We start from the raw sequence: 13420 nt of genomic DNA, 5'->3' as shown, positions 1-13420 counted from the left end.
GTTTTCTTCTACTTCTCTTTTCTGTTGGATTCCAAGATGGTGCTTCGCTCTAATCTTTCTGCCTCTCTGAACATTCATGCCCATTGATTACATTTAATTCCTTGTTCCCCCTGAATGCCTTTGGTCTTTCTCTTGCTGTTTTTCTCCCTAGAACTCTATACTTATACCAAGAATAGATTGTGTTTCTCCTTCAAGGCCTTGTGCAACTCTTAGCTGTTGTAGGAATTCTTCCCAAATCTTCTACCATTAATGAATTTCTTCCTCATGTATTCCTATTTGCAATGTTCTCAGATTGTAAGTTTAGCCTTTGGCACATATTATATACACATAGCTCATCATATGGATGTCTGTTTCTGTGGTTAGATTATAAGTGGATAGCAGAGGAGGCACGGTGATGAGGGAGAAGTTTGACTTTGGAGCCAAACAGATCTGGATTTGAATACGGCGATTCTGTTACTCTAGCTGTGTGGTCTTGGGCAGGTCAGCTAACCTCCCTAAACTTTTATTTCCTTGAATAATACCTACCTGGCAGTGTAGTCAGCTAAATTATGCATGTAAAGTACCTGTTCCCAGTGCTTGGCAGGTAAAAGCACTCTACACTTGTCTTCATTGTCTATCTTGGGTTCTAAATCAGTTTTTAAATTTTTATTCATTTTCGTATCAGTACTTGGAAAACTGTAAGCATTCAGTAAATGCCTATTGAATTGAAATGATCTTTTATTCCCGTTGCTTCCATCCTTAGTTTATATTCTGTTTGGATCAATATTAAGGTATTATACATTTCCTGAGCTCGTATTAACTGACAGGGTAGTGTTCTAGGTGATGAGGGAACCCCATTTAGAGTTTTAAAATTACCGCATTATTCACAGGGTGCCCGTAATGCATCTGGCGTCCCACCCCCGCACCCCCACCCCTTCTTTGGTGTACGTTACTTTCATTTAGAAACTTAATTACATAATGAGTTTTCTAGCTAACTTCTCAATTTTCTCCTTTTTAGGCACCAACAGAGAGGCAGTTGCGATATAAGGAAAAGGTTGCTGAACTCAGGAAGAAAAGAAATTCTGGGCTGAGCAAAGAACAGAAAGAGAAATATATGGTGAGAAAAAGTTAAATATTTAATTACCATGAACTCTTGCTATCACATTTGATTCCTTTTGGTTACTGAGATTCTGCTTTTCACATTTGCCATTTGGTATGCTCTGTAAGTAACAGGACTCTGGCAGAGTTCACTATATATAATTCCCCAATAAGAATGGAACTGGGAGTCCTCGACAAACAAAATACTGTTAGAATTTAGATGAAAAAAAATTGAATCATTTAGTTTGTAAACCTCACTTTAGGTTTAAAAGGTTAAATTTACCCGCTCGAACAAATACCATGATGTTGGAGATGTCTGTGTAAGGAAGAGTATTCAAGCTAAGCAGTAGTGCATTTCCTTTAATGGAAGAATAAAATACCTCCATGATAAAAGGTATTAATTGGGTGATACATTGTATAATAGGTCTTTTTGTAGTGTTTTAATTTATTTTTCTAGTTTTAAAAGTAGTGCACGTTTGTAATAAAAAATAAATATAGAAAAAATATAGAAAAATTAAGGAAAGTATTCAGAAATAAACACTAATCCTACTACCTAAAAATAACCTAAAAATAAGCTAGCATTTTGAGATAAAACTTTCTAGCTTTTTACAATGCCTTATTTACATAGTTTGGATATTATTATAAGTACAGCTTTTAATTCTGTGTTTTCATTTACCTATCTTAAGCTGATTTCCCCGTTTTATTAAAAATTCTTCCAAAATTTTTTTGCACAAAATATTAATTTTTAAGTAAAGATTTATTATAAATATCTTCATAGCGTTTACTTTGAAAATACCAACTATAGAAAAGAAAAATTAAAAAAAAATCACCCTCCCAGATATAAACCACTGTTAATGTTTTGGCATCTTCTTCTGATGTGTATTTTTATTTTTTCATGGAGTTGGACTCTTTGTTTACTTAGTCATTAGAATAGATTATTAAAAGTATGGTTTGTGAATACTTAGCATGGCTTCATTAAGACAGAAATATGCCCAACTATGTATTTGCTTTTGTAGCAAATTTACTACCATCTCCATTTACTCATAAGGGTATCATTTTTAAGACAGTGTGGTAGTCATCACTGTCTTAGAAATGATACCCTTACGAGTAAATGGAGATGGTCCAATTTGAGATGTGTGGACGCTGTGGGGTGAGTTTGTAGCTAAACACCTGCTCCAGACTGTGCTGGGTTTGTAGAGAGAGGGAAGGCTCTAGAAATGGGCTGTGGGGGGGGAAGTTGTATGCTTCCCCTCTGTCTTGTTCAGTGTTTTTATCTACAAGTTGGGTAGAGGTGTAATAATACGATAACACCATGTATTGAGTGCTTATGTGCTAGGTAGGCACTGTGATTATGTTGCTCCCATAACCTTTGTTACAAAGATGGATGGTATTTCACCTGTTTTATAGATGGGAAACTGAGATTTAGAGAGGTAATTTTCCCAGAATCATACAGGTAGAGAGAGTGTCTGAAATAAAACCTCCTGAAATTTACCTTACATTTGCTTTCCACTAGTTTGGGCTAGGTTATTTGGACTGAACCTTCCTGGTAAAAATGCTGGATAGGATTTTTTAAAGCTTTTTTAAAAAAAATTCATGAAACTAGAAGAAATAACTTATACTTAAAACCCAAGTATTAGATAACAGCCCAAATTTAAAAAGATATCCATCAGATGGGCCCAGATTAAGCGGAAGAAATTTTAATTTCAGATTAAGCGGAAGAAATTTTAATAGATGCTGGTGAGTGGTTTCTTCATATGATAATATATGAGCGAAGTCTACTGAGTTCTTCCTGGGATGAGCCATCTGCTCCTCTTAACAACCATTATCTTCCGTTCTCTGGGTAGGAGGAGGAGTCTAGGACGGAGTGGGAAGGGCTAGAATCAAAGGTTAAAAGCGAAGTTTCCCCTGTGGAATTTCTTTCTTGTGAAAGGATATTTGTGTAGTGACTGCCATGGTAAGATTTGTTACTTATTTAAAACTGGATTATTTCTATGATTCTAATTTTCTATGTCTGTTCTGTCCCTTGTTCTTGCTTAATATTGAGTAAAACATTTCTCAGAGGCCAGCCTTTTTTCCAGTGCACTTGGGCTGGAGTTCTAAAGTAGGAGCATTATGGTACCTTCGGTGGATCGTGCAGTGGTAGGTGCTGCCGCAGTTCAAGTGAAAGAGTTTACAAAAGACTGCTTAGTTCAGCTGCCCCTTCCTACCTGCAGGTTTTATTCAGTCTAAAATCTTAGACTCGAAAGCGTAGAGATTCTAGTTTTTATTTGGTTTTGTTTTTAAATGGGGAGTATCCACCAAGGTTCCGTCCAGATTTTAGGATTCTAGGAATTGGTAGCGCCTTTGGGTTTGTTATATTTTATTTCTTTGTATTGTCACGCACATTTTCAGAGAAAGAAATGGAAGCATAGAGTTCCAAAGAATGAAACTCACTTTTGGAGAGATTATAAGAGCATTTCCTTTCCAGGTTCACTAGGGTGGATAGTGGGTGTCTTCTGGAATTAACCTGTCTGATAAATAGTTTATTTTGTACTCAATCCCTAGTGCCTAGTATAATGCCTAGCAAATAGTAGGCACTAAATAAATAGCTTATGGTTGTTCTTGGCCCCCTGGTTGGCATCCATTGAAATGCAATAGATTAAGTTCTTAGAAGCAGAGAGTATCACGCTCTGGTTATTTTCCTAGGAACACAGGCAGACCTATGGGAACACTCGGGAACCTCTTTTGGAAAACCTGACTAGCGAGTATGACTTGGATCTTTTCCGAAGAGCACAAGCCCGGGCTTCAGAGGATCTGGTGAGTAGTAAAACCTCCAAGCTGAGGACCACTTGTGAGGGGCACTTGGAACTGCCAAGAAAAATGATTAGCAGTCAATTTGATGGGGATTAAATATACCTTGCTGGTTGACTCTTTCCCCTTCCCCCAGCCATCCTTATTTGAGACTTTCTTCCTTCCCATTCATATTTAAAATTAATTACCCCTCCTCCCTTCCCTCGTCCCTTAAAGTTTTTCCTCCCCACCTCAACTCCTGGAAGGACCTGTTTTGTGGCGGTGGTTAGCTGGGTAAAACAACAGGTATCCCTTTGTGTCAGGTGGGTCATTTGCAATTCCGAGAACCTCTAGACTGGGAGATAACCCCTCTCTGTTGTCCTCTTAACCTAAACAGGAACTCCTCTTTGCAGGGTTGCCTCAGCCCTTCATTACAGTTATAAAAGAATAAAGAGAACGGTGAAGAGGAATAATGGACACAGTTGTTGTCAGATATTTGAAATTTATTCTTTGACACAGCTTAGTTTCATGTATTAAGTTGGTTTCCTCTTCTGATTTTTATTTATAGTTACCATTTAGTTTTGATTCCCTAGGCAGAATTTTCAACAGTTTTGCTTTAAGAAAATTGTGATTGAGGGGTCTTGCCTGGTGGTCCAGTGGTTAAGACTCTGTGCTTCCACTGGAGGGGGCATGGGTTTGATCCCTGGTCTGGGAACTAAGATCCCGCATGATGCACGGTGCTGCCAAAAAAAAGAATTGTGATTGAGTTTACCTCGGATTTAATGAATTGAATGTCTTCAAGGAAATTTAGCTTGTAAAGTGAATTTCATCTTCCTCTTTAAAAAAATTATATTGAATACTTTATTTAAAAATTCTCGAATAGACTTGTTGAAAGTTTTGTGGGAGGCAGGGTTTGGTAGCTGCCCTTGGCTAGGCTGGGTTGCTGCTGTTGGTTTTCTCTGTCCTACCCTGGAACAGAGCATTTCCTAGGTCAGCTTTTCACAACTCTTTACCTGGTTATTCAAAATTATTTCTGTAGCCAACTCATAGCCGCTGAGTGGGCACAGGCATCCAAAAATATCTTCTACTTTCTAGCTTTAGGTTCCAGAATTAAAGCATCATCCCTCTTTCAAAAATATTTTTTAAAGGACCTAAGTTGAGAGGATGGCTGCCATGGCTGTATGTCATGAAGATCCTCGCAGCTTTATAAAAGCTGCAGATATGTAAAGCACATTCTAGAGAATCTTTAGTTTTAGAATGTTTCGTAAAGGTGTAGGGAGTATTTGTGATAGATTTGCCTTTTATCATTCAGTTTGGTTCTGGCTGGTAAAAATAAAATTTTACAAAGGACTTGTTCAGGAGATGAGGCCCAGAGTGTGGCAGGGAGCAGAGAAAAGCCACTACTGAGGTCTGTGCTCTGGGCAGTGCAGACAGTTACATTTTCTGTAAGCTTCCTAGCTCTGGTTATCTATGCTCCTGTAGTTCTCTTCAGTGCAAGTTTCTCGTGAGATAGAAGCCAAATCTGATTTTTTTTTTCTCATAGCCTAGCATGGTGGCGTGCACACAGCTTAACAACAACAGAAATGATCAATTCTAATCCTCCTTTGACTTAATTTCTTGTCTACAATAGGAGAAGTTAAGGCTGCAAGGCCAAATCACAGAGGGGAGCAACATGATTAAAACAATTGCTTTTGGTCGCTATGAGCTTGATACGTGGTACCATTCTCCCTATCCTGAGGAATATGCGCGACTGGGACGTCTTTACATGTGTGAATTCTGTTTAAAATACATGAAGAGCCAAACAATACTCCGCCGACACATGGTAAGTTGTTTGGGGGTCCATGACCGTGGTGGTGATAAGCTGTGGGATCTCTAGATTTAGACATCTATCTAAGCACCTCTAAGTGGTCCACAGAAATGGGAGGAAGGCACAGGAAATTGAAAGCCACATTTCAGAGTCGGGATATACAGCCTGCTGTGGCAAGCCTGGGTGGCCCTTAACCACATCCTGTCATACTCATCTCCCTGTCTTTTTTCTTGCTGCCTGCTCTTGTCTGTTTCTCCCTTGGGATGTGAATTACCTCTGCCCACAGTTTTTCTATGTCTCAACTAGATGAAAATAAATGGACTTCATTAGATAGACCTTCATTAGACAGAAATGGGACGTGACTCACCTTTTGTATCCCTAGCAGCTAGCATGGGCAGTTAATGCCCCATAAATGTGTGTTAAATTAACACTTGCTTAAGAAAGACAAATTATGAAATTAACAGAATGGGTCCTTAGGTCAGCCCCTCCCTTGAGTTGCTTAGTGTTTTCTGGTTTCTGAAAGGTCTTATTCCTGTGAAAATAGGAATAAACACTTTCATCTGATTTTATTGTTGACAGATGTGCTCACTAGGTATTTTGCAGTTTTAAGCCATTTTTCTTTCCTTAGTTATGGAATGAAAAGGCTTGTCTTAAAGGGAATTTCTGCCATGGAGCAGGGATGGGGAAGGGTCAGGGGTGGAGATTAGTCTGTCAGGTGGGGAAACCTATCTTTTTTCTTATTTCCATAGTCACAACATAATTGTGGCTCTAAGGCCTTTTAGGGTGTCTCTTTTCCCTTCCCCTTACGTCTTTATTTCCCAGGATTTCCACATGCTGAGAATCTATAACCCAGACTTCCTATGATTTCTGTCATAAGACTCTTCTCCCCAGTTTGGTGATAACTGCTTTTTGGTGTTCCCAACTCTGGAGTACGTAGTGGCCCAGAACTGCCACTGCTAATTAAGCCCTCTAGACTCCAGCCCACTAGGCTCCCACTAGACTGGGTGGCAAAGGATGTGGGGAGGGGGGCGGGAGGGAGGGCAGGTGGGTGATGAGTGAGGACTGGACTCCGTGATTGAAGACCATGGAGATAACCTCATTTAGGGTTTGCTATGTGAAAGACTGGTATTTTTACTGATATGAACTGCTTACTATTTATGCCCTTTTTCTTTTTGTTTCTGTTTATTTAGTGGCACTAACCAATGAAGTAGCTAAAAGGCAAGAAATAGTAGTAGGGGGAGAAAACAAAGGGCCTAGATAAATCTGAGGATCAAGTAAACATTCTGAATGTTTGAGGTTCTCTACTGTATTATATGAGTTACAAAAATTGAATTTCATGAAATAAAAACTTATTTTAGTTCACACGTCTGAAGATTCCTATTGCTTTAGGCATAATCACAGAAATGGGCTTTCTTTGGCCATTTGGCCAACAGTTTGGCTTCTGTTTCTGAACAGATAATTGTTGTTCATTTGCTTATTGTTGGGAAAAGCCAACATGAATAGAGAGGTGGAGATAGGAACAAACTACAGGTGGAGCTTTCTTGAAACAAGACCAGTTACTGCATATGTGGCCTTACATGTGACAAATTGGGGCATGATTCTTGAGTTGACCGAAAGAGTCACAATAAAATTTAATAAGAAAATATTCCATATACATATGCCTTTTAAATGATATTTTTTAAAGTATTTTACATAAAACCTTTTAAAAATTCACCCATTTACGGCAGTGGCTTCCCGGCTGCATTAAATCTATTAGCAATTGAGGGTGAGGAAAGTAGTACCTTGTGCCCCCTTGTGGCCAAGTCAGTGTCCGTTGTCCTGTCTTCCTCCCTCCTCCGCTCCCCCTGCTTTCTGCTGCTCAACCAGGCTTCCTTGCCTTTTTTTTTTTTTTTTTTTTTAAGCCACAGAAGGACATGCTCCTATTTCATTACAGTATAACAAACGGAACACTTGGAGAGGGGGGCATGGTTTTTATCACTGGGTCTGTTTTCTAATCTGAAAAAAAGAAGACCATAATGGTTTAGGTGGTAATGAGAAGTTTCTGGTAAAGGTGAGAGTACCTTTACCTAGCAACTCTCAGCTGCGGAAATAAGCTGCTTAAGAATCTCCTGTTGGCACAAGGCATTTTATAATAAGCTAGGGGTATTTTTTTAAATCTATCTTGCTTTTACGTGATAGATGGTTTCAATCTCCTGGGTTGGAACAGTGCCAGAATATAATCCAGAAAACGTGTTCCAAACTGCTATAAAAATACCATAAATATATTGCAGTGACTTTAGCAACCTTTATTTGTTTCACTAAAAAGAAAATCTGTTTTGCTGTATGTTCTCAGGTTTGTCCACCTGTCCGTCTCAGCTAACTAAATTTGACCTGTGATTCCTTTTCCCTTTTGAGCAGTATTCTTACTGGGAAGGTTTGTTTCTCTGATGTGAATTCCATTCTCTTGCAGGCTAAGTGTGTGTGGAAACACCCACCCGGAGATGAGATATATCGCAAAGGTTCAATCTCTGTGTTTGAAGTGGATGGCAAGAAAAACAAGGTAAAAAGTGCTGACATCAGAAAAAGGGGTGAAAGTGTTGTACATTCACAGGTTTCAGAAATTTGTTTTATGTGCTGACATCAGAAAAAGGGGTGAAAGTGTTGTACATTCACAGGTTTCAGAAATTTGTTTTATCTCCATCTCACCTTGTAAAGAAGATAGAACTCTTCTATTGGCCAAAATACACAATTTCTGCTTCATTAACAATAATGGTATGATCTTTAAATTTTAGGCCTTTATCTGATAAGTATAAGAATCACTGGCCCACACATAAACGTTGTTTCTCTACTTCCAGATCTACTGCCAAAACCTGTGCCTGTTGGCCAAGCTTTTCCTGGACCACAAGACATTATATTACGATGTGGAGCCCTTCCTGTTCTATGTTATGACAGAAGCAGACAACACTGGTTGTCACCTGATTGGATATTTTTCCAAGGTCAGCAGGGTCTGGAGATTAAGAAGCTGATGACCAGAGCAGGGTGACTGATGTTGGCATGTGGTGACTCAGATCACTGCCAGAAAGAGGCAGTTCCCTGGGCAATGATGACAGCCCTTCTCTTAAAGGGTGGCGGGGGGTGGGGTAGAAATCCACGTATCAAAGATTATTTAATGAAAATGTGCAATTCTTTATTAAAAGCTTCTGATTTATTCATTTCTGGACTTGTGCATTGAAGCTGCCCATTAATTAATGGCCAGGGCCCTGCCTACTAACCCACAAGCCCACATCTTGTAGTCAAGCCAACCAGCTCTCCTGGCTTTGCTCTTCTCTGTGTTATTAGCTTCAAACCAGGAATATGTTCCTTTTGCCTGGTTTTCTAGCTGGGTTCCTTCAGTTGATAACGCCACCGTGCCTTTAAAGACTCAAGGCCAGATTTTGCTTATGACTTTTTAATGTAACAACTTTATTGAAATGTAATTCCCCTACCGTACAGTTCACTCCTTTAAAGTGTATGGTGCAGTGGTTTCTAGCATGTTCACAGAGCTGTGCAACCACCTGGCAGTCACCACAGTCAGTTTTTGTTACCCCAGTAAGAAACCCCATACCCATAAGTAGTCACTCCCCATTTCCACTCATTCCCTCCCAGCCCCACCGTCTCTATAAGTTTGCCTGTTCTGGACATTTCACATAAATGGAATCATGCGGTATGTGATTTAATTGTGTTTTGACCCCCTTCCAGAATGGGGACTTACTGTTTGGATTCCCTCCCTTCTCCAGTAGGCAACACTCTTTTGAAATACTGCTTTTAAAGAGGGCTGCTCTAGACTGACTCAGTGTTCTAAACCTTCTTGCCTTGCTCTGTGCCTGTAAGGAACCCAGAGTCAGCCCCCTTAAGATGAGACTGGAAATCTTAGAGCTAGGGAAACCCTGGGATCATCATAAAGGGTGTGGATGTACCAGCTGTGAGCCTGACAGCCACTCCTCAGGACTAGTTAGCATATATTTTGCAGGCAACCTTGTTTTGTATCTGTGGGACTGCTGATACCTTTGGTTCCAAATTCTCATGACCCACTCATCTGTTTGCTCTTGATTTTAGGAAAAGAATTCATTCCTCAACTACAATGTATCCTGTATCCTTACCATGCCTCAGTACATGAGACAGGGCTATGGCAAGATGCTCATTGATTTCAGTAAGTGAAACAGGAAAGTCATAAGTTCTACAAGCAGGGACCATGTGAATATTGTTGTTTGTCTTTTTGTCCTGTGATCTATCTATACAGTTCCTGGCATGTAGTGGAATTACACTGGCATTAAGTGAATGAGTAAGTGGAAGAAATCTGAACATTGTCAGTTGGCCTGATACACATTGAACACTCAAATGAATACAGGACCCTGAGTTGGTACCTAACGGTGGGAGATATAGAGGATAGTAAAGTAAGCTCTTTAGGATTACCCCAGTTTGAGACTTACCGACAGCACATACATGCATAAGGCTTCAAATTTGTTCTTGGGTGTTAGGAATTTTAGTTTTGTAAGCTTTTGTCTAGAGGCAGTCGTCTTATTAATCATGGATTCTGTATTTGGGAATTTGCCCACTCATTAAAATTTATTCATAAGCCCAAAATCAACCAACATGCCCATGGCAGCAAAAAAAAAAAAAGTCACCATGCATTCCCAGATGAAGTTAAACAAGGTGCCTTGTTTCGGCTCTCTGTGTTTAAGCCAGTGTCCTTTTCATGGTCTATTAGTGCCATGTCATTCATAGTTTTGTGCCTTTTTAAAAATATTTATTTATGTGGCTGCGCCAGGCCTTAGTTGTGCAGGATCTTCATTGCCTCGTGCGAGATCTTCGTTGTGGCGTGCGGACCTTTAGTTGCGGCATGCATGCGGAATCTAGTTCCCTGACCAGGAATCAAACCTGGGCCCCCTGCATTGGGAACGTGGAGTCTTAACCGCTGGACCACCAGGGAAGTCCCCATATTTTTGTGCTTTTTGTTATTGATTTTCTTTTCTTTTTTTTTTTGGCTGCGCCACACAGCTTATGGGATGTTAGTTCCCCAACAAGGGATTGAACCTGGGCCCTTGGCAGTGAAAGCGTGGAGTCCCAACTACTGGACTGCCAGGGAATTCACTGTTGCTGATTTTAAATGGTCCCTAAGTGTAGTGCTGAAGTACTGTCTGGGATGGCTGTGATGTGCCTTACAGAGAAAGTGTGTTTTATAGATAGGTTTTATTCAGGCATACATTATTGTGCTGTTGGCTGTTAGTTCACTGTTAATGAATCAATGATATGTATTAAATAGGTGTTTTTAAACAGAAGCACATAAAACGAGGTTATGTATTGATTGGTTGACAAAAATGTGACCAGCAGCCCACAGGAACCTAACCCTGTATCTCCCCTAAGAGCAGTGGTTCAATATTCGCTAATTCAGTGTTCACTGTGACTTTGTAGAATATAACTACTGTAAATAATGAGATTCAACCGTGCTTTATTCGATATTCACTGTAACATGACATATTTTAGTCAAATTAGAATTCTTAGAAACAGCTTTGTGATTTTTTTTTTTTTTTTGCGGTACGTGGTCCTCTCACTGTTGTGGCCTCTCCCGTTGCGGAGCACAGGCTCTGGACACACAGGCTCAGCGGCCATGGCTCACGGGCCCAGCCGCTCCGTGGCATGTGGAATCTTCCCGGACCGGGGCACAAACCCGTGTCCCCTGCATCGGCAGGTGGACTCTCAACCACTGCGCCACCAGGGGAGCCCCCCCCCTTTTTTTTTTTTTAAGCCACCTGGTAAGAGATGAATCAGGAAATGGCATAATCCACTAAGGGTTGAGGGGATTGTATATCTTTGAATAGGTAACACCTATTTTATAATTGATATTGCAAAGCAGACTCTGCTCCTTAAATCTTTTTCCTTGTTGGTACATTGTTCTTACTAGGATGAGATACAGTGTCTGTATTGTTCCCTGGCAGGTTATTTGCTTTCCAAAGTGGAAGAAAAAGTTGGCTCCCCAGAGCGTCCACTCTCAGATCTGGGGCTCATAAGCTACCGCAGTTACTGGAAAGAAGTGCTTCTTCGTTACCTGCATAATTTCCAAGGCAAAGAGATTTCTATCAAAGGTTGGTTTTTGACTCTTAGAAAATGGTTGTTACTCAAGATGTTAGTTCCACTGAATATTCTGACTTTTCTATTTGGCCCTGTTCATGCTTTGTAACCTGCAAAGAAAATAACCCCATTCTGTGTTTCATCTGAATATGAGAGCAGAAGGCCCACTAATGTGGACCACTCACTAAAGGTACCTAAGGATTCCAGAGTGTTTGGCCCTTGGGACTGATTATATGATTTGGTTTCTTGGGACTGATTATATGATTGGGTTTCTTACAGAGAAAATGTGGTGGGGGTTTTTTGTTTTTTTAATTTTTTTTTTTGAGTTTTGAACTTTATTTATTTACTTATTTTTGGCTGTGTTGGGTCTTCGTTGCTGCACACAGGCTCCCTCTAGTTGAGGTGAGCGGGGGCTTACTCTTCATTGTGGTGCGCGGCCTCTAATTGCAGTGGCTTCTCCCGTTGCGGAGCACAGCATGGGCTTCAGTAGTTGTGGCTCGCGGGCCCCAGAGTGCAGGCTCAGTAGTTGTGGCACACGGGCTTAGTTGCTCTGCCGCATGTGGAATCTTCCCGGACCAGGACTCGAACCCGTGTCCCCTGCCTTGGCAGGCTGATTCCTAACCACTGCGCCACCAGGGAAGTCTGAAGATGTGTTTTATAGATCGGTTTTATTCAGACATTCGTTATTGCGTCTCAAATCTCAGGTTGCTGACACTTTAATTCTCCACAAAAGTCAAGAAAGAAGAAAAACTTCAAGTCTTTTGGCACACACAGGAACTTCTAACATCCCTGAGTATTTGTGAGGATGGGAGAATTTAGTTTGGTCTGTCTTTGACCTTGATTTCTATAGGGGCCAAGTGGTTTCCTGCTGTAATATCCATCTTCTGTAGTTATTTTAACTGGTCAAATGAATGCTTTGTAAATTTCTTCTGAACAGCTTGGGTCAAGTAGTGAAGATTCCAAACATTTGGAGTCTGCGTCTAGATTTACTCCAAGGCAAAGGGGGCCTTGGTGGGGCAGGGCGGGGGTGGTGTCTACATTTTGGCCAAGTTCTCAATAGCTCTTCTGTTTCAGAAATTAGCCAGGAGACAGCTGTGAATCCTGTGGACATTGTCAGCACTCTGCAAGCCCTTCAGATGCTCAAATATTGGAAAGGAAAACACCTAGTTTTGAAGAGACAGGTAAAGTTACTCTCAGCCTCTTGCTCATTGCTTAATGTCCCTTGAGGCCTAGCAGAGCAAAGTGGGGCCCTCACACCTTACAGGTAACCTTCCCTTAAAGGAGTCTGACTCTACGCATCCTTTACTTGGTCTCACCGTTAGGCTTATCGTAAGCTCCTGTCTCAGATTTGATGGCAGACGCGTAAGCAGCTCCAGTTAAGCAGCTTTATGTCGCACAGTCGTACTTCTATCCTTTGATGATTTTCTTAGATCGGATGAAGAGTGCCCATCTGTGGAGGAGAATCTTCATAAACTCCAGGGCCTGTGGAAGTGGTTTTAAATTCCTTTAACAAATGCCATCTCAACTCATGCCAATTTAAAAATTTTTTAAGTTGACTTATAACGTTTACTGATGGAATATGAATAATGATTTTCAGGTCTTACCGAAGGCATAGTAAGAAGAAATGGATTAGGTAGGAGAGCACTAGGTAAATCAAAAGATAATTTTTTTTTATATACC

General features: G+C 40.5%; 1 protein-coding gene across 2 annotated transcripts in view; it reads left to right on the top strand.

The window, feature by feature from the left end:
- KAT7 (lysine acetyltransferase 7) overlaps positions 1 to 13420 on the top strand; it is a 45917-nt gene that overhangs the window by 15356 nt on the left and 17141 nt on the right. For both annotated transcript variants that reach the window (XM_022557843.3, XM_022557841.3), the window contains 8 exons: positions 998 to 1096; positions 3763 to 3873; positions 5477 to 5668; positions 8103 to 8192; positions 8488 to 8628; positions 9728 to 9821; positions 11608 to 11754; positions 12815 to 12921. In XM_022557843.3, the coding sequence (XP_022413551.1) occupies positions 998 to 1096; positions 3763 to 3873; positions 5477 to 5668; positions 8103 to 8192; positions 8488 to 8628; positions 9728 to 9821; positions 11608 to 11754; positions 12815 to 12921 (981 nt within the window). The remainder of the gene's footprint in view (positions 1 to 997; positions 1097 to 3762; positions 3874 to 5476; positions 5669 to 8102; positions 8193 to 8487; positions 8629 to 9727; positions 9822 to 11607; positions 11755 to 12814; positions 12922 to 13420) is intronic.

This window comes from Delphinapterus leucas, chromosome 19 (assembly GCF_059928025.1).
Source record: "Delphinapterus leucas isolate spDelLeu-1000000601 "Yukka" chromosome 19, BTC_Dleu_Yukka2, whole genome shotgun sequence".
In the NCBI taxonomy this organism is placed as follows: domain Eukaryota; kingdom Metazoa; phylum Chordata; class Mammalia; order Artiodactyla; family Monodontidae; genus Delphinapterus; species Delphinapterus leucas.
Note: the sequence above shows the minus strand (reverse complement) of the source record. Positions and strands in the feature narration are given on the sequence as shown.